General features: G+C 43.2%; 1 protein-coding gene across 1 annotated transcript in view; it reads right to left on the reverse strand.

The window, feature by feature from the left end:
• F13a1 (coagulation factor XIII A chain) overlaps positions 1-23,776 on the reverse strand; it is a 163,161-nt gene extending 139,385 nt beyond the window's left edge. Inside the window, exons 1-3 of the mRNA XM_036186755.1 lie at positions 23,721-23,776; positions 21,755-21,901; positions 12,095-12,283 (exon numbers count right to left, since the gene is read on the reverse strand). Coding sequence (XP_036042648.1) covers positions 12,095-12,283; positions 21,755-21,884 — 319 coding nt within the window. The 5' untranslated portion in view covers positions 21,885-21,901; positions 23,721-23,776. The remainder of the gene's footprint in view (positions 1-12,094; positions 12,284-21,754; positions 21,902-23,720) is intronic.
• Between the last annotated feature and the right edge of the window lie 1,942 nt (positions 23,777-25,718).

Consider the following 25,718-nt stretch of genomic DNA (forward strand, 5'->3'; position numbering starts at 1 on the left):
GAAGTACCCCCACTGTATCACGCCTCAGTTCAGATTACAACTTTCTAAACAAGTTGTTTCAATTCTGTGGGTCCTAATGAGCTGAGCTTATTAATTCAGAAGTGCAGGAGATCACAGTAAGACCTGAGCTTACCAATGGAGACAGAGGCAAGGGTATGGTCAGAGGAGGGGGACCAGAAGGAAGAGGGGAAAAATAGGAGTGATGGAGAGAGGTGAGGTGCGATCTCATTCCAACCCCCACAGTCCCTTCCTACATACTCTATGCAGCACATGGGATGTAAAATGCACTGGTGACTCTGTTAACCTGGGACCCTAACTTCGCTTAGAAACTTGTGTTTATTGGCTGAGATGCATAGACATGTATGCTTTGGGGGGGGGGGGGATGTCCGTGTGTGTGTGTGTGTGTGTGTGTGTGTGTGTGTGTGTGTGTGTGCTTGTTTACAAGGGTAAGAATAAGAAAGAGAAAGAAAGAAAGAAAGATATATTATAGAAAGGGTCTATGATAGTAAGAGGTGATGATAGCCAAAGGCATGCACAGCTCTTTCAAGCTCTTCTTAAGGTGAGTGAGAAAGCATGCAATGAGGCTTCCGGTACTGAGATGTGGACACTGACCTCTGCTACTTCCACCTCAAACAGTCTCTATCACTCAAACTAGAAGGGCAGGCAAATCTTTCCAGGAAGAAGTTGGCCTGTGAGTTGTCAGGGCTCCTACTTGGACTAATAAAGTCCTCAGTGTGAATGTTGCATGGATACTGGGTATTTAAGTGTAGAGACATAGGAAGTCCTGTCTTTGCCACCAGGAGACAAAAGACAGGACAGCAATCATCTTGCGTTTGCCTTTTGAAAGTGTTTTCTTGCTTGTGTGTGAATTTATTTTTATTTGATTAATAGTAATTGTAGCTATTTGAAAGGACACAATGTAACATTTTGACCTACATATATGAACCATAGAAAAAAATTAATCAAGCTAACTAAGATAGCCACCACTTTGCCAATTTATCCTTTTTGTGATGAAAACATCAAGAATCTAGCATTTTATAATTTTTGAAACATGCAAGTTTTTAACTGTGGTCCCCATATGCAGTGCAGCTGATCACCACACCCTCTTCCTCCCATCTAACAGGAACTGTCCTGTCTAATCAACATCACCCAGCTCCTTGTACCCATTGCCAGACTCCAGCCTCAACTAATGACCTCCCATTTTCTGTTCCTATGAAATTGACCTTTAATATTCAACATGTGGGAACTGGAGAGACAGCCCAGCGGTTAAGGGTACTTACTGCTCTTGCAGAAAACCTGAGTATGGCTACTAACACCTATTTTAGATGGCTCACAACCACATGTAACTCCAGCATCAGGAGTTCCAATGGTCTCTTCTAGCCACTTCTTGTACCCACACATACATATACACATAACCAAAAATAAAAATTTCTTATAAAAGATTCAAGCTATAAATGGAAGAACATTATTTGGTTTTCTGTGACAGGATTATCTCACTTAGAATAATGTCTCCCAGTTCCACCCATGTTGTTACAAGGAACAGAGTATAATAGCATCTTATTGTATACATCACCCTGTTTATTGATAAGCACTTGGGTGGGTTCCATATCTTAGTTACCATGAATAATGTTAAAAAGTACACATGAGTGCACATTTTCCTTTAGCATAGTTATTTTATCTTATGAATAAATACCTAGAAGTGTGGTCCATGGGTCATATAATTAGAGTTTTTTGGTGTGTGTGAGGAGTGATCATACTATTTTCCACAATGACCTATTAATTTACATCCCAACCAACAATATAAATGGACTCCCTTCTCTCAGTATCCTCACCAATGCTAGTTCATTGGTCAACTTTTTGGTAATTGCCATTCTAAAAGGTGACAGACATCTCACTGTGGTTTTAAATCATATAGTGTTCATAATTAGAGAGACAGGATATATTTTCATGTATCTGTTGGCTATTTGTATCTCTTCTTTTGAGAAATACCTACAGAAATCATTTGCCCATATCCTCAAATAAGTTACTGAATCCCTGTGAACTTTGGTCCCCAGATTCAGTGGTGGTTATTATTACTCTTCTTGTTGCCAGTTTCATCATTTCTGGGTTTTGTGTTAGCACAAAAGGGCATTTTATATAAATTTGTGTCCATAATCAGTTGGTTTAGTTAGCTTCATGGTCTGTAACAAAACATCTGAAAGAGTTAACGTACAAAGAAAAGAGTTTTATTTTTACTCAAAGGTTGGACATTGTAGTCCAGGACCAATTTGCCCTAAACTGCTTTGGCATCTCTATAGAGCGCTCCTGGCAAGATTAGGCAAACTCACCTTCTTATTCAGCTGGATATAATAAACCCACCTCCACAACGCAAACACACAAAACGTGCTGAGTTTTCCTGAGTTTTGCAGTTGGTGACCTCCCTCAGGGTGAGCCCGACCCGCCTGGTGCCAGCTTTTCTGCACGTGTCTGTGCTTTCTTCCTCTTTTCATCCCCACAGTCAGCCCCAAGCTGGGCAGACAGCCATGCCTTTCTTCCCCCAGACCGAGTCCCACTCTCGCCTCAGCCCCGCAAGTGCCAGGATTACAGGAGTGAGCTATGGCTTTCGGCCACAGATCTCCTTAACAGTTTACTTGTTTACTTAAAAACTTGTCTACAAGGCTTCTGGTTATTTCTAGAACATTGAAACTGCTTGACAAATAGTACAAAACAACCCGTATATTCCAGTTTCCATGCCCTACTGGCCTTCTTGCCCTTTGTCCCAAAACAGATGCTGCTACCACCCATTTTTAACTCATCTTCAAAAGCTCTTCCTGAAGGATTCCCTGCTCTGTGCTCAGTGAGACACTGCCTTCAATATAGCTCAAATAGCTTCCCCAAGAAGCTGGCCCCAAGCCTTCCCCCTCTACTTCTCGCCATCCCACTGACTGTGGACCAGCTCCTAGGAGGCAGAAGCAAGCTGAGCATCCTACTCCTCATACTGTCCTCCTGACCATGGGACCCCCAAAGGCAGGGAGTGAGCATTTAACTGCTCAGAATGTCCCCTTGACCATTCTCAAAACAGAGCATCCTTCCTGTTCTGACCCTGGTCTGGTGCTTTCTTATGCAAAGTGTTCATAAGAGTTCACTAAGCTTACTCTAAAGAAAATAAAAATGAGCATTTCAGTAGAAGAAGTCAAACAAAAAAAATGGACAATAAAAAATGTGACTATAAAGAGGCTACTTAAAAATCTTTTTTTTTTTCTTTTTGGTTTGGTTTTTCAAGATAGTGCTTCTCTTTGTAACTCTGACTGTCCTGGAACTTGCTTTGTAGATCAGGCTGGCTGGCCTTGAACTCACAGAGATCCACCTGCCTCTGCCTCCCAAGTACTGGGATCAAAAATGTGTGCCACCACCATCTGGTTAAAATTCATTTTTGAAAAGAAAGTGGCTGAATATGAATGCCAATTTGACATTTATTGCACTGCTGGCACAAAATCTTAAATTGTCATGCAGTAAAAAGGGATATTCTATTAAGCATCATCCACATAACTCCGAATCCACTCAAGTTGCTACATCCACCCTGCTCTGTGCTCTACAGAACAAAGGTAATAGCCAGTAATAGCCAGCTGGAGCTTTGCACTTCCTAGGGTGAGTTCTGCATTTTATTAAAGGGTACTATAACAATAGAAACATACTAGGGCAGCGTTTGCAGGAAAGCAATTTTAGTAAATATTCCACTAAGCGAGATTTGTGTTTTGACTGCATGCCGACAGAAAGCCTCTAATATGTAGATGTATATGGTGACTGAAGAGACACAAACACAGCATGAGCCAAATGCATTTGACCACAGAACTTCTTACTTTCCCTGGGAGCATCTCCTGACAGTTTTTCACAGGGAAGGCAGCCTGGGAAACACTGTCCTAGTTTCTCAGATGCCATTATTAGTTGCTTCACATGGATACTTGGAAATGAGCATGCCCGTTGTCAATGCAGAAACCCACAGGGGCAAAGATTTGAAACGACACCCTGCAGAAGTGTTCCTTCGAAATGTCGAAATAACCCCCTTTCAGCAAAATGGAGCATAAAATGTAGACACAACATGGCCTCTGACTTATTTCTCTATGAGATTTGGGGCAGGAAATTTCTCTGCAGAGAAACTCTGTTGTATGTGTGAAAAGCACACATCAGTGTGATAATTTTATCTGGGATTTCTGACTATAAAAAAAATAGATAAATAAACAAGGAAACATGTTCCTAAAAGATTTGGCTTTCAGACTAGAATGGTTCAGATAAGGTGTTAATGTGATCCCCAGAGAATGTGTGCTGGAAGCTTGGTCCTTGGTGTGATAGCGTGTCAGAGTGAGGTAGAACCATTGCAAAGTGCTTAGTGTCAGGGGATTAGGTTCCTGAGGATTTGGCCTTGGAAGGGCTGAGTGCTGGTCTTGCAGGGGGAAGTTGGTTATGAGAGAGTGGGCTGTTCTAATACATGAGTCTGATCCTTGTCTGTCTCTAGCTTTCTTCCCCTGTGACCTTTCTTTCCTTCTTACATATGCTCCCTCCATAGTGCCATCTTCTAGTGATGGATACAGTGAATGAGTCCCTCACCAGATGCTGAGTGATCAACCTGATGTTAGACATCCAAAACAGTAGTTTAAGAAACCCCCCTTTTTATCTCATGAAGTACCTAGCCTTGGGTATTTTATTTTAGCAATGTAAAATGGACTGGCACATCGATATAAGAAGGGCCCCTTGCTGCCTAAGCCCATGTAGTGCTAGTTCACCTCCTATGGCTTTGACTGACTTGAATCATGAGCACAGTGCTAGTTTAATCTCATATTTCCTCTTAAAGCAAGCACACTCTACCTGACCTCTTTCCCTACATCCTCTGAGCATGGTAGATTCTTTGCTCTACTCACTTTCACTCAAGCTGATGCTCTACCCTTCTCCTCTAGGAACCCAATGCTCCTCTGACTTCTTGGGCCTTTTTCCTTGATGGTTCCTCCCCATCTGCCTACTATGTTCAAGTCCCCCCAATTCTGAAACAAATCCCAAAGCAAAATACCCTCCCTCAAACTCGTGTCTCTAGTTACTATTGAGACTTTATTTTCCTACTTTTGACACACTTATTACCTCAACCTCATTTACCTTTAGATCATTACAACTGCTTCTGTCAGCCAGGTAAGCAATATCTCTCTGTTGAGTGCAGTGTGAAATTCCAACCATGGTCACTCTTGTCTTAACTCTCTTAGTCTAAATGCCTTTGCTGATTTCCTCCTGACTTCAGATCCTTTAAGCCTTTGCTTCCCCTTCAAGGATCCAGTTTCTGGCATCTTCCTTTAAAGTTGTTTTCCCCAAAGATTCAAGTCCCTGCTTACAAGACTGATTTTTGCTGAGTGAACATGTCGATCCAGATGTGGATGCTACTGCATTTTCCTTTGTTCAACCCAAACACCACCCTTATGCTTCATACTCATGCTGTCTTTGAACATATTGTCACCAAAGTCACTCAAAAACCCCAAAGAGCAGCCCCAGTACTTTCCAAGTTCAACCTGGGCATATTTGTTTAATCATTTCAATCTTAATGTCATCCAAAATGTGGTGGCAATAGTGCAAATGTCCAGAATGGTGCTGGAAGAAGTAAGTGGGAAACACACAACTCCCAACACTGAGGTAAGCATGCCTGTGAGTCACCTATGGGAAGCACTGCCATTGCCATCACTTCCCACACTCACAGGTTTCTCACCTGCACTGGCTCTGTCACAGCCAAGAGAACATGAGAGTTATAATGGATTCATTCTTTCTATTGCCTCCCATCCATCTCACGTATTTGCCTCCTCAATATTTTCTGAATCCCATTACTCCTTTGTTTCTCCAACTGCATCCCTCATCCAGGCTCTCATTCTCTGTCCTCTGAGCATCTCTCCTCCAGTCTTGATGATGCTCCACAACCACACAGCACATGCTGAAGCAAACCATCATGAGTGAGACTTCTCTATGTCATTCTCATCCCAGACCCCGATACTCTGTTGGCTTTTAATAAATGCTACTCAGCAAAGGAGAGAAATGGAAACATTGACGTGTTGGTGACAATATTTTGATGCACTGTAAGGCTACAGAGATATAGAATATATGCACATGACCTAGACCTGGAAATGCCTGGGCAATTCATGGCTGTAATCACAAATGACTTACCTTAGTGATACTGTCATATATGTGCACACAGGTTGACAAAGATGGACAGGAATCTTGCCTACATTACAAACATTCTTAGTGTTCCCATACCACCTTCTCTAGAGACACCTGGTGTTATAGTTGGAATCTGCAATGTCCCTGTAGGCTCATATATTGGTCACTTGATCTCTAGGTGGTGGCACTATTTTCAGAGGTTCTGGAAAGTTGAGGAGGTGGGTCCTAGTTGGAGGGAGTAGAACACTAGAGGTCTACCTTTAGAGTTTATACTGGGTCCAAAGTCCCTTGTCTCTCTGCTTGCTGTCTACAATAGGTGAGTTGAACTTCCAACCTCCTCTGCACATTCTGTTCCATCATGGGCTCAAAGATAGCAGAGACAAGGGGTCTGACCAACATCTCTGAATCATGGGCCAGAATACAATTTCCCTCCTTTAAGTTGTCTTCTTGGGTATTTGGGTCACAGCAGTGTAAGACTGACTAATATAACCAGGGGAAGATGAAGGGTTCACAGGTTCCATCACCCAGAAAGGAGCAAGCGAGGCATGCATGCTTTCCTGGAAGCTTCTGGGAAATGCTTGTTTTTTTTTTTTCTGATAAGAGGCTCTGGTCTCGCTATTGTCTTCCTCCTCCTCTTTCTTTCTGCTGTAACTGGAAGTACGAAGGGTGCAGCTGTGGGGGGCCATTGTGAGACTGAGGAAAAGGCCAGGAGAAGCTCTGAAGTCCTGGCCTCAAGCCTCTGGGGATCCTGTGATTGAACCCAGGAAGGAGGAAGTTGTTCATGGATCAGAGCATTCCTCCAGAGAGCCACATAGCATCCCCTCCTATTTCTGGAAACAGCTGAGGAAGGCAACTAAGAATTCTTTTCTTGGAGCAACTTTCTCATCTCAAACCCAAATAGTTATCACCAAAACAAAATGAAGGAAAAACAACAGCAAATACTGAATAGGAGGTGGGAAAGGAAGGCATAGCTATGAGTGGGTACAAATTAATACAGCCCCATAGAAAGTGCATGCAGACACTACAACAAATTAAAACTAGGCTTCTGATCTGGCTATCCCACTCCTGGGAACACACCTGAAGGAATCTAAGTCAGTGCACTGTAGGGAAATTTGCATATCTGTGTGTACTGCAGCACTATTTTCTACAGCCAAGATATGAAATTAGACCAAGGTGCCTGTCCCAGAAGACTGGATAAAGAAAATATGATATATAAACATAGTGAAGTATTATTTTGTTCAAAAAGGTCTGGAATCAGGAAACAGTAACATGCAAGAAAACCCATGAGGCTAAAGGACACCATGTTAAAAATAAGCCATACACAGAAAGATGAGTGTCATTTTTGTCTGCCATGATTGGAAAGGAGAAAAGAGGAGAAATGGCTTGAAAGTATGAAGGAGCCCCAAAACAGCCTGACCACACAGCTGCCATGACAGGCTTAGGGGCCTAGACACAATTCTGTGACAGGCTTACTGGCAGGCAACACCCAGATCCAGGAAAAGCCTTAAACTGACACCACTCAGGGATCCACCCAGGGATCCAGAAGTACCTGACATCCCAAACATTCCAACCATTACATAAGGTGGCCAGATGTCCCTGAGTCTAGCACACATCTGTTTTTGTTTTACAGGTATCCCTAGACAATTGTCAGCCAATCAGGGTCCTGAACCCTGAAATCCCCTCACCCTAACCTTTGTTACGATAAAAACTCTACCCTGTCTGGGCTCGGGGCTCTCTGCTCTCACCGCTGCCTTGGACAGAGAGACCAAGCTCTGGAGCTTGAAGATGATAAAGGCTCTTTGCTTTTACATGGAGGATTCGGTCTCCGTGGTGGTCTTTTGGGGGTCCCCGAGATCTGCACATAACAAAAGTAGAAGAGTGACTACTCAGGACTGGGAAGGGGTGAGGGAGAGAGCAAGAGACAGCAGAAGAGAGAGTGAATACTGCATGGTCTATACATGTGTGGCAATGTCACAACAGAACCCGTTAGCTTGCACAATTAATATGTGTTAATAACAGTAGTGATTTTTTTTAAAAGGATCATTTTTTTCTCTCTCTCAACTGGATATGAAGAAGGGCAAGTGTGCTAAAGTAACAGCAAATTAACACCACCAGCTGCTCTCCAGTCCTAGCTGCAGCCACAGGTTAGCAAAGTCACAATTAACGCTCTGTTCCAGCTTTCATGATTTATCATTGCTGCAGGCTGAGGTGGAGAGAGAGAGAAAAAGCCACACCCACCTCTTCAAATTCATTAACACTTCCCACCTAATGCTCCAGCTGACTGTGTCTGCCCACATCTAATGAATGCAGTTGTCAAACAAAAGCTTGCAAAATCCTGCCAGAGTAAATGCCCTAACTCTCCCCAGGACTTTCCAGGACAGCGTCGCCTTGGAAAACCCAATATACATAGGTTCATCTGGGACCACCTTGCTTAAATATTCTAAAAGGAATAACTGAAATATTAAGTGTGTATTTAAATAAGGAAAGAAGAAATGAAGAAGGGGGTGTGGTAGTTTGAATATAATTGGCCCCCATACGCTCATAGGGAGTGGCACTATATAAGAAGTGTGTCACTGTGGGGGCGGGCTCTGAAGTCTCCTCTGCTCAAGCAGTTCCTAATTCAGACTACTTTTTGTTGCCTGAGGGTCAAGATGCAGGACTCTCAGTTTCTTCTCTGTCACCATGTCTTTCTGAACACCACCATGTTGCACCATGATGCTAATGAACTAAACTTCTGAAAATGTAAGCCACCCCAATGAAATGTGTTTCCTTTATAAGAGTTGCTGAGACCCATGAGCGAGGTTCTGAGGACGGCAACAAAGGGACACTCCACAGTGTTAACCTGTCCTGGCTCATCTCTCTAGAGACAGAGTTCCAGGGAAGCAAAAGAAACAACAACAAAAAGTACTGGGTGTGGACTGGAGGCAAATCAGTGAGTGTGTGTGTGTGTGTGTGTGTGTGTGTGTGTGTGTGTGTGTGTGTGTAATTTGTTATTTAAAGGAATACTTCAACTAAGATTGCTGATATATTTTAGTTGTGCTCAACCTTCTAGTTTTTGAAGATTTATTTTAGTTTTAGTTATGTGCACTTGTGTGTGTCTGCATGTGAGTGCAGGTGTGTGGAAAGGCCAGAAGAGGGTGTTGGATTCTCCGGTTCTGGAGTTACAGGTGAATCAACTGACATAGGAGCTGTAATTGAACCCAATCCTCTACAGGAGCAGTACTCTGAGGCATCTCTCCAGCCCTTGCCATTTTTTTAAAATAATTGGAGCATTTTTACATGTATTTATGTGTGGAAAGGGCAGCTTGTGGGGCCACTTATTCCCTTCATCAGCCTTGTCACTAGCCCCTCAGCCTTCTAACAGAAGATACTCTTCTCTTTCAGAAGAAAGCTGGCCAGGGCTAGAGAAAGCCCAGGCTATCCCAGTCTTACACTATTGCCGCAATGGCCCTGTAACATTTTGAGTGACCAGGCTATCCCAGTCTTACACTATTGCCGCAATGGCCCTGTAACATTTTGAATGACCAGGCTATCCCAGTCTTACACTATTGCTACAATGGCCCTGTAACATTTTGAATGACCAGGCTATCCCAGTCTTACACTATTGACGCAATGGCCCTGTAACATTTTGAATGACCAGGCTATCCCAGTCTTACACTATTGACGCAATGGCCCTGTAACATTTTGAATGACCAGGCTATCCCAGTCTTACACTATTGATGCAATGGCCCTGTAACATTTTGAGTGACCAGGCTATCCCAATCTTACACTATTGCCGCAGTGGCCCTGTAACATTTTGAGTGACAGTAAATAGAGAAAGGTCAGGAGACAAACCCCCACCCATGGTCCCTTTATGATCTCCTTTAAGTGTGGGTGAGTTCTCAACTATTAAGTAGTAGAACATTGAATCTCATTACTTTCGTTTTCTTATATAAATTTGATGACAAATTTAGAATAGAAAATATATGGATGTAGTAATTCTCAGAAGGGCCACAAGAGAACAGCACTTAATGCTAAACATATAAAGAGGCTAAGCAAGATTTAAAATACATGTTAGTTTGACTATATATAAGTTTTTATCTTCAAAGTAAGATGAGCTCTGTGTTTGTTTTCTCCCTTTATACTGAAGGAATAAAACCAATACTGTTTCTTTTTTGTTTGTCTTTTTAAAGACCTTGGTGCCTATGGTAATGGATATTGCAGTATGTGGCCCAGACCTCTCTGTATCCTGCTAAGGCTGACAGTGGCTAACAGCTCTCCACCGCTGACCCACTCTTGGAGCCTTGCTGGCCAACACAGGAAAACAACTATGTTAAGATTACAGCCCTTCCCCAAGGGCAACCAAGAACAGAGGAACAGCTCATGCACAGGGGCAAAGGGCTCACCCTCTTCCTTGCAATGGGACCACTCTGAAGAACCTAGTCCAGCTACATAGCACACCTTGGGGTCCACTGAGGCCTCTGTTGCCTTGCTACTTAAACTCTTCCCTCTGCCCAGCCCCAAGTCCTGTATTTCTTCACACGTGTTGATCCCAAGAGCACCCCAAAACAAACTGTAGTAAGACTGCATAGTAAGAACCTGTCTGAAAACACCAAATCAAAACATCTCTTTGAACCAAAGCCTGTTACACATTACCATGAGTTGTGGTCACCATGTTACACAGTCGGACACAAAACACATATTTCAACCTAACTGGGATGTTGTAACTTTTGACCAACATCTTGGAAGACTATCAGAAACATATTGAAACTTCCTCTGGCTGCTGAGCCTCGGAGGCAAATGTTGTGATGTTTAGCTTTTCATTGATCTCTTGTGGAATTTATATCACATATATAAATTTATATCTTGTATTTTTTAGGTTTAGTTTGATCTTCCAAAATCATGGTTACCATTATATAGGAAGCACTTCTTAGTTCTAAGTAGTTATGCTGGGAAGTAAAGGGCAGGTTTTTAAGTATTCACCTCTGTTTAGATGTCTTAAGAATAGTGTGCCTTCCCTCCTCTGACTTTGTTATGTTTTCTAAATATATACTCATAATACCATCCAAAATATATACTTTGAGCTCTTATTCCCCATTCTTTATAGCAGACATCCTTCTAGCATTATTTCTTTTTGCAAACCATACATACAGCAACGCTTTCCTTTGATTGGTTAATAAACAAATGGCGAGAGCAGGCATTTCTGTCTTTTTTCTGATTATAATGGAAGTTTTAGACTCTTTCCCACTTAAGCTGCTGTTTAGAGGATAAATAGTCTTTTGTGCAACCAGAAAAAAAAAGCCAGGATTGCCGGGCTTTTTCCTTTAGCTCCTGTGAGTGATTGTGTGGACATATTTCCTTAATTTGCGCCACCCTTGGTTTTCTGTGCCTGTGTTTATTTAATATTCATAAATTCCCAGAGAATGTTTACTTAAATATGTCAAATATTCCTGACTTTGTAAAAGAGAAGCAAGACCAAATTAATTTGAGAATCAATGGACCAAATAATGCTAAATGGTACTTTCTAGAACCTAATGTACACTGTCAATCTTCAAGAGAGAGCACAAAGTGGTCAGTGAGTTTTACTGGACCATCCCTTTTCATGGACCATTGGAGACTGGCTTCTTGCCTATCTAATTTTGGGACCCAAATGTGGAGATTCGATGCTGAAATTTGCAAATGCTCCCAGCATGTGAAACCAATGAAATCACTGTATAGTTAAGTCACAACTACAAGATGCCAAAAACATTTGAGAAAAACAAAATGATTAAGTATTTTTTACACTAAACATGCTTAGATGCTAGATTCCAAATTATTGGTGCTTGGACAATTTGACCCCTTCTCCACCCAGTCTTAAATACAGGGCTAGGAAGGAGTATAATCACTGCCGGCGTCCACCTCTCTCTGCAATGTGACCCCTGGTGTCACGGTTAGGACAGGCAGCACTCACCAATGACATATTCCACTCTGAAGTGATCATGCCTGGGGTCATATGGACGATTGAAGTCAATCTGGACGTAGAAAGACTGCCCTCTACGGACAATCAACTTGTTGTTGTCATATTTATCTGTGTGGTGATCAACCTTGTTGCTGTCCCATCTCTCTTTGAACAGGTGAACAGCCGTGACATTCAGGTAATCTGTCCATGCAGAAAACAAAATAAGGAAATTGTTAAAGATGTTTGACCTAAATGCACCCTCAATAATGCAGGTTATTTTTCTAGAAGAAAGCTAGCTGAATGAAACTGCAAGAGAAGGGAGGGGCAGCAGATTTGAGAACCAGCCTCTTGTTTGGGAAGAAGGGTTTTGTTTTGTTTTTTTAAACCTCTCTCCACCTGTGAGCTCGTTTCAGAGCACAGGATACTTTGGGAGAGATAGGTGCCTAGCTGATAGATCTAGACACAGAGAAGCAAGCGAGGGTCAGAGTTCAAGCCTCCCATCTCATGCTGGGTTTTGTTAAGTCAGGCCCTTCCCATCATGACTATGCCTCCCTGTGTGACATTGCCACTTCAATTGCCCCATCTTTCAAAAAGGAGGGCTCAAATCTGACAAAGTTTCAAAGGCACAAAGCTAGCCATTAATCCAAACTTCTCCTCCTACCCCAGGAAGGGTCAGATGTCCTCTGACTGTAATTCTAAAAGTAGATCTGATTCCTCAAAGGCAGGGAAGGGGAGGGGACAGTGCTCTAGAAAGGAAAGCAGCTTTCCTGTGTGACAACATGTGACCATGTCCACTGGCATAGGCAGAATCACACTCACACTTTCTTGGTTCCTAAATGAGCCATCTAGGTGTCAGACTCCTGCCTTTTGATGCCAAAATTTCCAGGGTTTTTTTTTTTTTTTGTCTTTTGGAGTCAGTAGTACATATATGTCAGCTATATGTTTGCTACTCATGTAGTTTTGCATATATTGCACACATTTACTTGTTTTACAGACTCCTGTGTTAGGTCACAACATCACCCAGAGGCTTCCACATATGGTGACATGAGTCTGCATGAATGAAAGGAACCTGCTGAGAGTCTGACGCATGCTAGCCCTGGAGAAAGGCCGCTCCCCTCTTGCCTGTCTTCATACTCTTAAACCCATGATCAACACACTGTAGACAGGAAGGTCTGCAGTGGAGTTTGGGAGACTGAGTGGGGGATTGGTTTCTGTACATATGTTTGGAGTTCCACATAGGGAATGTTGAGTCGGGTAGCCTGGCCTCACTTTTCCAAGCTGCCTCGCTACTTGATGCATGCTTTGCTCTGATGGTTGGAGACACACTGCATTCAGAAAGCACAGTTGCTGAGCTTGAGTGGAGGCATCTCCTTATAACCTTCCCCAAAGCCCTTTGCTTTACACAGGAATTCTAGATAGGCCTCCCAGTCCCCATAGGCTCCATTTTTCCCTTGTAGAGAAAAAACAAGAAGTTGGGCACATTGAGATTCCCTCTTAAGTTTGGCAGCCTCTGAAACACTAGATAAAGTCAAAGTTTGGGTAAAACTGAGTTTGAAATTTGAGTCTCAAAATGCCTTGTATACAATGATTTTCCTTCCAGACTTGAGTTCTCTCTCTTTTCATATGAGGATTGCTACCTGGAGAATATCTATGAAGATTAAGTTATAGTTGGTGGGTTTGGTAGTGTACCTGGCACAGAGTGGGCCCATCAACCTACAGTAGCTCATGAACTCTGATGCAGCCATTCCATGTGGTGGAACACTTCATGGGATCCTCTTAACTGTGCTGTCAGGAAGGCAAAGTGCAAGACATTGTTTTATTTTTGCCTCATCTCGAAGACTTGTTTATATACAGGAGCTTTTTCTTTTAAACTCAAAGCCACAGATGTATAATTTTGGAGCCTTTCTTTTCCATGTTGCCTTTTTTCCTAACTTCCATGGCATTATTAGAGCCACAGTTCCAATGTTATAGCAACCTAAGAATGAGCCAGGAATACACAACTGTTGAAGGTTAGCCTTTAGTATGGTGTCTGCAGAGACGACTCAGTGGGTGAAGTACCAGCATGAACACCTGAGTTCAGATAGCCAGTTCCTATCAAAAACCAGGTGACAGGAGCAAGCAATTATAGATGCAGGACTGGAGGGGTGGACACAGGCAGATCCCTGAGGCTTGCTGGTTAGGCAGTCTAGCTCCAGGTTCACTGAGTGTCTCAAAAAATAAGGTGGGTAATGATTCAAAAGGATGCTGGATGTTGACCTTTGGCCTCCACATGAACATATTCTCTCTCTCTCTCTCTCTCTCTCTCTCTCTCTCTCTCTCTCTCTCTCTCTCTCTCTCTCTCTCTCTCTCTCTCTCTCACACACACACACACACACACTCACACACACACACACACACACAAATCCTCTTTCTTAACAGTGTCTTTTAATCATCATCATCATTATCAACCTATCAGTACTCCATGAACAGGAGTGGAAGGAATGCCCCAATATCACAACTTCACTGAATCTCAGAGGCAAAGGTACCTTCTGGACCATTGGGTAGATGTTCTAGGTATAGGTGAGCCATCTCTATGCATAGATTCTGGTCTTTGACTAAACAGGAGCCTCACTACCTCGAGGGACATACAATCTACTCTTACATGACTCTACTGGTCTCAAGATGGCTGATGCCTGCTTCCCTGTGGATTTTCTGACCACACATCCTGATTTTGACTTCCATGTATACCCAGAGCAAGTCTCTATCCATCTGGTACTCTTGAGTTTAAAGACCACTTTAATACCCTCTGAATAAAACCACCTCAACTTTTTATCCCTTCTTTAAGTAGTCATTTCCAGAATTTTACAAATCCTCTGTTTCATAACGGATTTCATTTTTTCAATTTCTCTCATGAAGAGTTTTCCCTTAACTAAAATACATTATTCTGGCTATAGTTTTCCTAACAAACTACAAAGAGACTGTTAATAAATCTTATAAAATAAAAAGTATATTTTGGTTTCTTCAGCTCAGGCATCATTGGACACTGATTTCTTCCATTAAGCATCTGCTGAAGCAAAATCCTTAAAACACATTCTGATGTCATTTCTATCAATAATGGATTGCAATTTACCCCAGACACCCACGGATCTCTCACCTGTGTAGTTATTTAGCTGTGTTTATTTATGTAACTGTTTTTTTTTTCCTTTGAGGCTCCATTTTTGAGGCCTTGCATGAATTTATATTACATTTCTGCTTGTAGAACTGGTTCATTGTTCCACACTCTTACAATCATTTTGGACCATCAGTGTGCATTCAGTACATTTACTATTCACTACAGTGAGATTTCCACAGTGTGTTGCTTTGTGTTGTTACCCAAGGCATGATTATAAGTATTGACTAGGCAATTGCCTCCTCACCGCCTTATAGACATACCTGAAGATCAGCTAATAAAGACAAATACTCAATTGAGACTCCCTTTTCAGACGATTCTGGACTCTGTCAAGTTGATAGTTAATGCTGACCAGGACAGCTGGGGAGAGTACATCAGGCAGAGAGGAGAATGGCTCCGGAAAGATGTGTTTATTTATGTAGTTTATTGCTCTGCTTTTGCGGATATTTAACTTTAAGCATGGAATCTTCAAAAAACCTGTTTCAAGTATCTTTTATTTATTTACTTTTATTACAACATCACCCTAATAAGTCAGTGCCTTTGGAAAAGAAGGGAAAAATTCATAGGAAAACATCGCATTCTAAGTGAGGAGAAACCAGGGCAAAGATAAATAAAAAATTCCCATCTAATCTCTTAAGATTCCACTTTAAAACAATCTGAACTAAGAAAACATTTCACTTAAAAAGTGAAACTTGGGAATAAAGACACAGAAATTAGACTTGGCTGAAGTGTGGATGATTAAAAGCCACCCTGATAGGTAGAAGATCTAAAGCAAAGCAACCATTATTCAAGATGCCAGACAAATGTGTAAGATGCATGGAAAGAGACAATCTATGTCTAAATCACAGTGCTGAGAACTGGTGCTGGGAGAGGAGGTGATGTCTCCAGTGCCACTGAATAAATAGTATTTCTCTGGTTGATCATGGCTGACCACACACAAAGCAAGCAACTGGTTCTTACAGTACTCTGTCATAGCAAGGACTCTGCAGTCTGTTACCATGAAACATGAGCACAAGTATAAAAATAACGGAAGGGGTTCTAGCGCCCATTTGCCTACCAGTGCCCCCCACCAAGCGTGTGGTACACAGAAAACATCTGCTAAGCTGCTGGATGGATTGTGCTTTGTTTATTGGCCTAACAAGACATAACTTAGATAGAAAGAGCTTTGTGATTGTTCAGGCCTCATTCACCACAATCAGGAAATGAATTCACATCTCCCTGTCCAAGCTCAGCTCCTAGCAAAATAGAACAGCACACTGGGAAGCCACTTCTTCTCTCTCTCTTCTTTTTTAAGTTATATTATGGCTAGGAACTTGGCAGCTTGCCCTTTCAAAGTGACAGCTTTCAAAAAGTCTACCTAACACAATTTAGTCTAATTCCAAACACATCAGAAAATGGGCTGTTAAAGAAAGAAAGAATGTCTCTCCCCAAGCGTCAGCTGCCTCCCTGTCCTCCTACTCTCTCCCTAATATGAAAAAAAGTGGATTATCTTCTCCCTGGGTTGCAAAAATATTCTTCTGAGAATGATTATACCTGTCACAGATGGAATCTTGAAATAAGTTAAATGTTTAGGTTCATATTCTAGGAATTCCCTGGTGAGCTGAGTTCTCCCTGCCGTCTTTGGTAACACTATTACTAAGCTATAGACAGACATTCATGCTATGCATGAGGAAGTAGGTCTGTTTATGGTGGGGAAAGCCACAGGAAGGCTTTTTCTCACCCATCTTTTGGTGACTCAGGAGGAGAAAGTATAGTTAGAACAATTAAAGGTATTTTTCTTCAGCAGCCATTATTTAAACCATTGCTACTAAAATGTCCTATAACCTAAAATGCTTCAGAAATCCTAGAACAAGAGAAATGAGACCCACATGTCTCCAGGGGCTAAATGTCTTTTGGTCTCCCTCTCCTCTAGCCTGAAATACCTCCTTCTCTCCTTTCTCTTCACTATGAGAGTTACTCTTATAAACCACACATCTGCTATTGAGAGTCCACAGCAAGGCACCTGGGTTTGGCAGGATGGAAGGCAAGCAGGGTCTTTAATGCTCATTGTAGTGTAACCCCTGCCAAGTTTTTAAGGCTTACCTTTTCTTTGTCCTATACCTAATTCTCACCACTAAGTATATGCTACCTGTCTGTTTGAAAATGGTTTTCTCTGTATTCTTTATCCTCTCTTCCTTCATCTTTTAAACGAGACTTACTGAAACATTTCATGTGTGTTTCTTTAAGGCAGGGTCTCTCCTTGAGGTTTGCGTTTTCTCAGTGAGGTTGGAAACAGACAAACTCAGCCATCCTCCTGTCTCCTCTCACTGCCAGACCTGAGGTTAGAGGAGTGTGCATGATGCCTAATTAATTACATGGGTAGTAGGATCCAATCCTCTTAATTTCACATCAGGCTTTCTTATCCAGGAAGTCATCCCATGTGGTCTATATCATCTGTATGTAGTACAGACTGATCAGAAGCTCAAGGTCCCAGCCTTCAATGCATTCAGATTACAAGCTTGCACTACCACACTTGGCTTGGCCCTTGTTTTTATTCCTTTTGTTTTTTAAATTTTATTAAGAGAGAGAGTCTCCTATTCACCAAGAATAGCCTTGAATTCATCATGTAGCTGAGGATATGCTTGAATTGGTTATCCTTCTACTTGGTTGTCTCCCAAGTGCTAGGATTAGTAGTCCCTACTGCTGTGCCTAGCATGTCTAAAACATTCTTTGTCATATTACAAGACCCAGCTGAGATGTCTTTGTTATCTGGAAGTCTTCCTCATCCTCTTCCCTTCTCCACTATGCCACAAGAGCTCTCTATCTATTGTTTTACTGTAATTTACCTAAATCTCAATTACAGTGTTTATTAGACTGAATTGAAGTGATCTTTGCCTTTTTATTTTTCTAGAATGAAAGCCACTTGAGGTCAAAGACCGACTTTCTCTCCTTGTTCCCAGAGAGACTCTGGAACAGCTCCTGACATGTAAATGACAGCAAATATAATTTTCATGAACTGGGTGAGTGGTGAACTTCTCTCAACATTTCATTTATTCATCACATAGTGAATGCTTCTCTCATTCTTTCAATAATCCTAAGTCATAAGAGCCTCCTTAGCACCAAAGAGAAGTTGACTACTAACTGGTTGAGAGATTGGTTTAGTTCTGACAAAGAATGATGGAAGAAATGGTCAGAAAAACACTTAGACCCCACTATCCTAAAAACTGCTGGGTTTGCCTTCATTTGAATGGTCATCAGGCCAGCCTTGCTTCCTTGTTTGACTCCAATACAATAGACCTGCCATGAAGATATTCTAATAACTGCTACAAATGGCCACTCTGTCCATAACAGAGTCCCACAGCAGAAGAGGATGAAATAGTCTTGTGCAACATTACATTTCTAGCCACACATAACTTGAAACGTGGAAGGCTGTGGAGAGACTTTTACAGAAACACCAACTGAATGTATAGAACAGTCTAATGTCAGCGAGGCTGCAAGGTTGGCTCAGCTGGTAAAGGCACTTGCCTCACAAGGGTGAGGACCAGAGTTTGGATTCTAGAGGTGGAAGCCGAGGATTGCTAGAGCAAGTTGGCTGGCTAGACTAGCCAAACTGATTAACTAGGTTTAAGTCAGAGACCTAGTCCCAATACACAAAGTAAAGTAATCAAGGAAGACAGTCAACATCAGTCTCTAGCTTCCATGTACACCCACAGTGTACACACACACACACACACACACACACACACTGGATGTCAATCTAAGTCATATGAGCAGATATTCATGGTAATTTTCCTCTTATGGGACACATGGTGGGGTGCTAAGGATCTCTAAGAGTATGTAATGACATCAGACATGTCCACAGCTTGGTCCTACCTCTGACGTTCAATTATAATCTCAAATATCTCTGTTTTTCTTAAATACTATAGAATGTATTTGGAGAAGTTTACATAAGTTTATACAGTCTGATGTAGGTTTTTAAATACCTTACTAAAATAGTATTTTAAGAAGGGTCATTGCTATGCTGCCCAGGCTAGCCTCTTATCTCAGCCTTTCAAGTGGTTGGAAATATAGCATGCTTCACTCTCATAAAACAATTCTTAGTCAACTATTTCCAGCCATGGTTAAAGTCTATTATACATATGCATCATCCACATTCTGGATATACTAGATATACATGAATACTTCTCAGCAACCATCAGTATTCATGGATATGGGGCTAATTAAAATGAAAAGCCTGACATTTTCTTTCTTTCCCTCTCCTTGCTTCTCTGATCTGCTCAGCTGGTTTTACAAGGGCAGCTTTCAAAATGAAAAAGTTACCATTGAGAACTAGTAGTGGGGATAGAGAATTGGATATAGGACTCTGTGATCCTGAAGTCAGAGGCATCCTGAGAAGTGGAGATGTAAGTGCTCCTGGGGTCCACTAGTGGCCACTGGGTGAACTGCAAGAAGACTGCCTGAACCGTACCTTTACTAAGGTGATCTGGGTTGGGGTGGAGGTGGGGAGGCTTGATGTATTTAGTGCCAAACCCACTTGATGCTTCTTAGACAAACAGAAATTTGAACTCTGCAGAATAATAGCCTGGTTCAGACAGTATGTCTGCTGATTCCAACCCCCCACTCCCCACCCCTACCCCCCAACCCCCATCCAGCTTTTTTGAAACTACCCAGCTATGATTCTTGGTTCAGAGGACCCATCCTCACCCATGCAGTGAAAAACACATACTTTTGAAAACTGAACGATGTTATTAATGAGTTACAGTGATTAGTAATGCTGAGTCATTCACTTTGTGACTGGCTGCTTTCATCTATTCAGAGCATCCTCGGGTCACTGGCCCCTCATTTTCCTGTGTGAGGGCTGCATGGGAACAACTCATGTGTTATGTGGGCTGTGGGCACGTGACTGCAAAGTAGATAAAGACTGCCTTTTCAAAATAGGTGAATTATTCCCCATCTCTGCTTCCAAAGGTAGCTTTACAGAAAACCAATTATCTCAGGTATGAGAAAAACAAAACAAAACAAAACAAAAAAACTGATCATTCAGGTGCTCTGGTGATTTTTATGTGTCATTTGCAACATTTGGCTCAGATTTACAATTTCCTTAGGTTCTCCATCAGTAATGTCATGCTCTTGATAGGGAAGGATTGTGTACACACTCCAACTAACTGACCGTCACTTGTCATGTGTGGTGGTCCAGAGGCCATTGTGGGCAATATCTATCCAGTCCTTAGGAACACCTTGCACAGTAGGCATGGCTTCTATTTGGGGAAAATTAAGGCTTGGGGACTCAATGGGTTCTGCAATGGCAGCCTAGGTTTTCTGTCTCGGGGACCAGGGATTCTTTGTGCCCTTTACCACATGCATGGAGATCCATGTGTCCTCATTTCTCCTGGTGTGGGTGTCTGAGCCCCCTCAGCTTTCTTTGCCTATGGCTAACTTCTTCTTGAGCCAATGTACTCCTTCCCAGAACACAATATCTTCTCTGCCAGAGGGGAATTTTACAAGAAAACCGAATATCCCAAGGTGACCCACAGGAAAGCTTGATGTCTGTAAGCCTTCCAATTTTATTTGCATTCTTATAAAAAACATAAAAGGACTTCTAGCCTGGGTAGCAAAGACGTAAAGAAAGTCAACTGGGTACTTTAAGCCTGTTTTCTAACCTGTAACAAAGGAAGCTGAGGCCGGTTGGTTGTACATAACGTCAGGGTTTAGAATGTGGCACTTATCTGGGAGAGTTAGTTCCTGGGCACTAAGAGTCACCATGTGACTGTCTGTACCTACCTCAGCAAGTAGACATTTATCCCCCATGAAACTCAGCACCAAGAGCCCACAGGTTTTGGTGCATAAATGATATTCCACAATGTACTGCCAGCTAGATGCCATTCGGGGACAAGAGTCTGAATGTCCCTGCTCATTCCCCAAGGGAATGGCTTCTGTATCACCAAGCCGATGCTGGCACCTGGGCCCTGTCACAGCTGACAGGGCTGAGAGGAGGTCAGCTGGTGGCTGCTCCACCCAGAGCAGGTCCCTCAGGATGAGGCAGAAGTAAGAAGCAGCTTGCCTTGCCTCCTTTCCTGGCTGCTCAGGAGACAACAGAGGGCTTCCATCTCTATTACTGTCAGAATATGACGCCTCTCACCAGCTATGGGATTCACAGTCATGGATGGAGGTGGGAGAAGCTAGGACAATTAGACATAGACACAATATATTAGAAGTGGAATCTTCTAGCTAGAGAACATTCTCCAAAGTATAGAACACTAGGAATGGAAGAGGCCTCGGCGAATCCAGCATGTTTTGTAAAAAGGAATGGCTGAGAAGTGGAAAGAGGAAGTCACTTCCCTATGTGACAAGATCAGTAAATGCTCAAATTAGGACCATCATTCAGGATCTCTGGTGTTTTTATAGCTTCAGTTTGGGGATCCTTTCTTGAACACCAGACACTGTGAGAGTGCCATTTGTAGATCTTAGTGGAGGAGGTTCTCACACCCATCCCTCATGGAAAAGGGGACCCAGCTCTATTGGGCATGGTGGTGTGCTCCTCCTACCTTGCAGGTTGACGCCCCTGGGTATCATGGCCTGCAGCTCCTCAGTCGGGAGGTCGACTTCTGCTGCATTGGAGTTGTTGGGGGGAACTGCTCTCCTGCCCCCAAAGGTGGTTGCTGGAGTATCTGACATTCTCAGCTTCACTGGATCTTGGGAAAGGGAGAAGAGAGTCCATGGGAGAGAGATGTGAGATGAATACCACCTGGAGCCAGGATTCTAAAGTAGACACAGAGGTGGACCTGTGCACAGCAGGGCCCAAGAAACACATTGGAAGTCCCACCCAAATGAAAGTCTGGAGGCAGCAGTGAAGAGGAGCCCAGTGATGGGGTGTGTTCCCTGAGGATCTCAGAGAGACTTCCTGTTTGTCAGAACGTATAAAGAGCAGGAGAAAAAGTGTTTGCTTGAAGCAAAGAAAATCTTTAAAGATTTCAGAGAGCAGAACTTTCCTCTCCCCAACCCTGCAAAGCCTATATATTTGCAGGTACATGCACCTACTCATTTCATTGAGATTGACCAAACCTAAGTCACTGTGAGGATTAGACTCATGAAAACACGTCCAGATTAGGATGGTCTATTAGAGCTGTCATTTAATTACATGATAACTAAATAAACAAATAAATAAACCAGCCATTTAATTCGGTCACTATTTACTGAGGACTTCTTATGAGCTGGGCTGTGATGTTAGCATTTAGGTTCTTAGTACTTAGGTAGAAACCAAAATGGCTTCTCTTTCCTCAGAGTTTATATTATACTGGAGTTAGTGATGTGCCTGACCAGAGTCACACATAAAGCTGTTTGGGTGTATGGAATGGAGGCCGTGACTATGTCCAGTTGGTGTTAGTAGGCTGTGCTCTGACTCCGTCTGGCCTGCTTCCTCTTCCCTCAGAGTCTGTGCAGGCAACCAGCCAGTCTAAATACTACACATCTTACCTTCAGGGCCCAATAAGGACTTGTTGACCAGTTGGCCAAAATGAAGGGGCACTTTGTTTCTGAACTCTCTTTACCTCGCTCACCGTGCAGTGACTCCTGGCAACCTGGCTGTTTGCAAAAACCAGACACACCCTTGCAAGATGAAGCATTGCCATTAGAGAACCAACTTGACTGGACTCTTGTTGAAGGGAGTAGAGCAGTGGAAGCTAGGCTGAGCACAGGACACTTGGTGAGATATCTGGTCTTGGGAGGAGACAGGGCTCTTGGAAGAATGAGATAGGAGTGCGAATCTATAAATATGCCTTAGGGGATTTACAAATAATCTCTGGTGAGCTGAGGCAGGGGAGGTGTTTAAAGAAAAAGGTTTCTATGACAGAGAAGACAAGAAAACTTAATCCTCTGGGGTCTTGTCAAATAACAAAGACCTGATTGGTCACTAGGGGCCAGCAGCAGGGTGTGGGGAGCAGTGCTGGGCAGCCAGGCAGCCTTCTGGGAGAGAGCACTTAAAACAGAGAACTGGAGCATTCCAGGTGCTGATCAAGAGAGGAAGTGCTGGCCATTGGGTGAGTCTAGGAGGGGGAGCTGTCCTTCTTGGTAGATGCAGCAAAGGGGAAGGAACTTGAGTTCAGCCCCTGGATTGAGATGTGGGAAGGAACGACAAGGTCAGAGCAACCAAGCCTGCTGTCTTCTAGCCAGGTGGGCATTCCCAGAGGGCCTCGCCCTCTCCTCTAACCTTAGTCCATGCTCCACAGTTGACTTCCCTTAGGAAAGGGGATCTGCCCTTGGAAGAACAACCACATCCTACCCCCATTTAAGAGTCTCTGCTAGCCATGCTCCTAACCTAGCTCGGTGGAGTTCAAAGACGGTCCCTCTTAGAAGTGGGGTTGAGCAAGACTAACTCGGAGGTAAAGGGCTGGAACTGGAGAGAGGGGCTGCCTCTGACCCTCCCCAACCCTTTAGAGATATAGAAATGTAGGTGCAGAGGCACAGCCACAGCTTGGAGCAGGGCTGCTCAGTGCTTCTCTGAGGGTCTCTTACCTGCTTGTGCTCCAGAGAGAGTGCCCTGGCAGGCTTGTTGTGTGCCTCTGGGTACTTCCTCAAAAGGACTCAGGCAAAATAACCAGCAAGTTGGCTCTTAAATAACTTCCTAACAGCACCCACCCTTCTCCCCATCCCAGAGGATTTCTCCTCCCCTTTCTTGACAGCTGGTAGAGGGAGCAGAACTGTTTCTAGGACTTTCCATGTACTTCTGTCATGCAGCTTTGGTCCTGCCTCCATGCTGGCATCTCCTCATCATCCCACCCCCAAGGCCAGCCCTTCCCCTCCTCTGGCTGATATTAGTAACTACCAAATGGCACTACTGTGCTTACCAGCCTCTCCCATGACCTCCTGCTGGGTCAGAAGGGCTAAAGAGTCCTTTTTCTGTGGAGGAATGCTTTGCCAGGCATATGGGTGGTGAGCTGGCAGAAGGGAGGGTCTGCCTGCCCACAGATGGGTCACACAGACAGTTGTGACCATGCATAAAGCAAGAGCAATGAGTCCCTCTTGTGCAAAGAAAACTACCTCCTTGAATTTCCCAGAGAGCCCCAACCCAACCACAGGACTTCCTGCAGGACAGCCACACTGGTGTCTAATCCCAGTACAAATAAGTAGATACCCTTGAGAGAGTCACACAGTTAGAAACACTTTGTGTTTTCCCTGGGAGCCATTCTGTCTTCAAGACTTACAGAGAAAAGAAAGAAAGTATCCTTCCCCAGGCTTTGCCTATTTTTGTTTTGAGAGTGACTGGTATTTAAGTACTACTGATTTCCACCACAGATCCTTCTAAGTGTTCTCATTGTCTTCAGATGTCTGATGCTGACATATGATCTCCAAATTTTTGGGGGATGGGAGACGCTATTAGTTAAGAATATCATCTCCATCCACCCCATCTCTCTGCCACAAATCTGTGGGCATGTCTGCAATTTTACCAAGTTTTTCCTCCTTCTTATCCTTGAAATGGAAAAGTCCCCGTGCCTCCTTGTCCAAACCAAACGCCTGTTCTTTGCCATGCTTCATATCACTTTCTCAAGGGCTTTGCTGTGCCTCTTCTCTGAGCTTCCTCCTGTGGCTTCAAGCTCCTGCTCTCTCGCGGCTGCTTCCTGTCAGCATCAACACAATTTCAAGTTGAGTGCCTTCAATATTTTAAAAGGCCTTTTCTCATCTTGTGTCCTTCTGGTCGTTTCTTATTCTCCCTCCTCCCCTCCTGTTGCTGACTTCGGAGTTCTACCTCCATTGTTTTAACCAAACTACCAAAGCAAAGATATCTGTCTCAATACAGTTTGTCACCATAACAAAATACCTGAAACGGGACTCTAATAAAGAAAAACAAGTTTTATTTAGCTCAGAGTTCTACAGGTTGAGAATCATAAGAACATGGCATTGCCATCTTCTAGCAGAGCTCTTGTGCTTTTTCATCTTTTTGTGGGGATAGGATGTTTGCGGAGTTCACTGCAAGGTGCAGCAGGCTGATCAGAAGGACACTGTCTACCACACACTGTGTCTTCCTGAGGCAGAAAGTAGGAGGGAAAGATGGCATGACTGGAAAAGAGAAAACTTGGGAGCAGCCTCGCTTCATAATGAACTGTCTTCAGAGTAAATAACCTAGTCTCATGAGAGCTACACTGATCTTTCTTAAAGGTCTAGATGACTCAACGGTATCACACAGAGGCCCCAATTTCAACCTGAGCTTCAGAGAAGAGAAGCCACATTGAAAGGAGAGAACCTCCAATTGTCTGTTTTCAAGCCAAAGAAGACTGAGTTCTTCATCTTTAGAGGCACTGAGTTCTCTTGCCCACTCTGTCCTTGAAGGGCTTTCCCGTGGTCTCTGGGACACTGCACACAGTGCTATTCCCTCCAGTGTAGTGTGCTATCCTTTGGTCATCTCAGCAACTCTGATGGTTTTAAATTTCCATGTATCTCCTGGCAACTCTCGAATCTTGGTGACTAACTATGGTCTTTTCCAGAGTGGTAGACTCCCCTAGCTAGCTGTCTTCT

Source organism: Onychomys torridus, chromosome 5 (assembly GCF_903995425.1).
Source record: "Onychomys torridus chromosome 5, mOncTor1.1, whole genome shotgun sequence".
Classification (NCBI taxonomy): domain Eukaryota; kingdom Metazoa; phylum Chordata; class Mammalia; order Rodentia; family Cricetidae; genus Onychomys; species Onychomys torridus.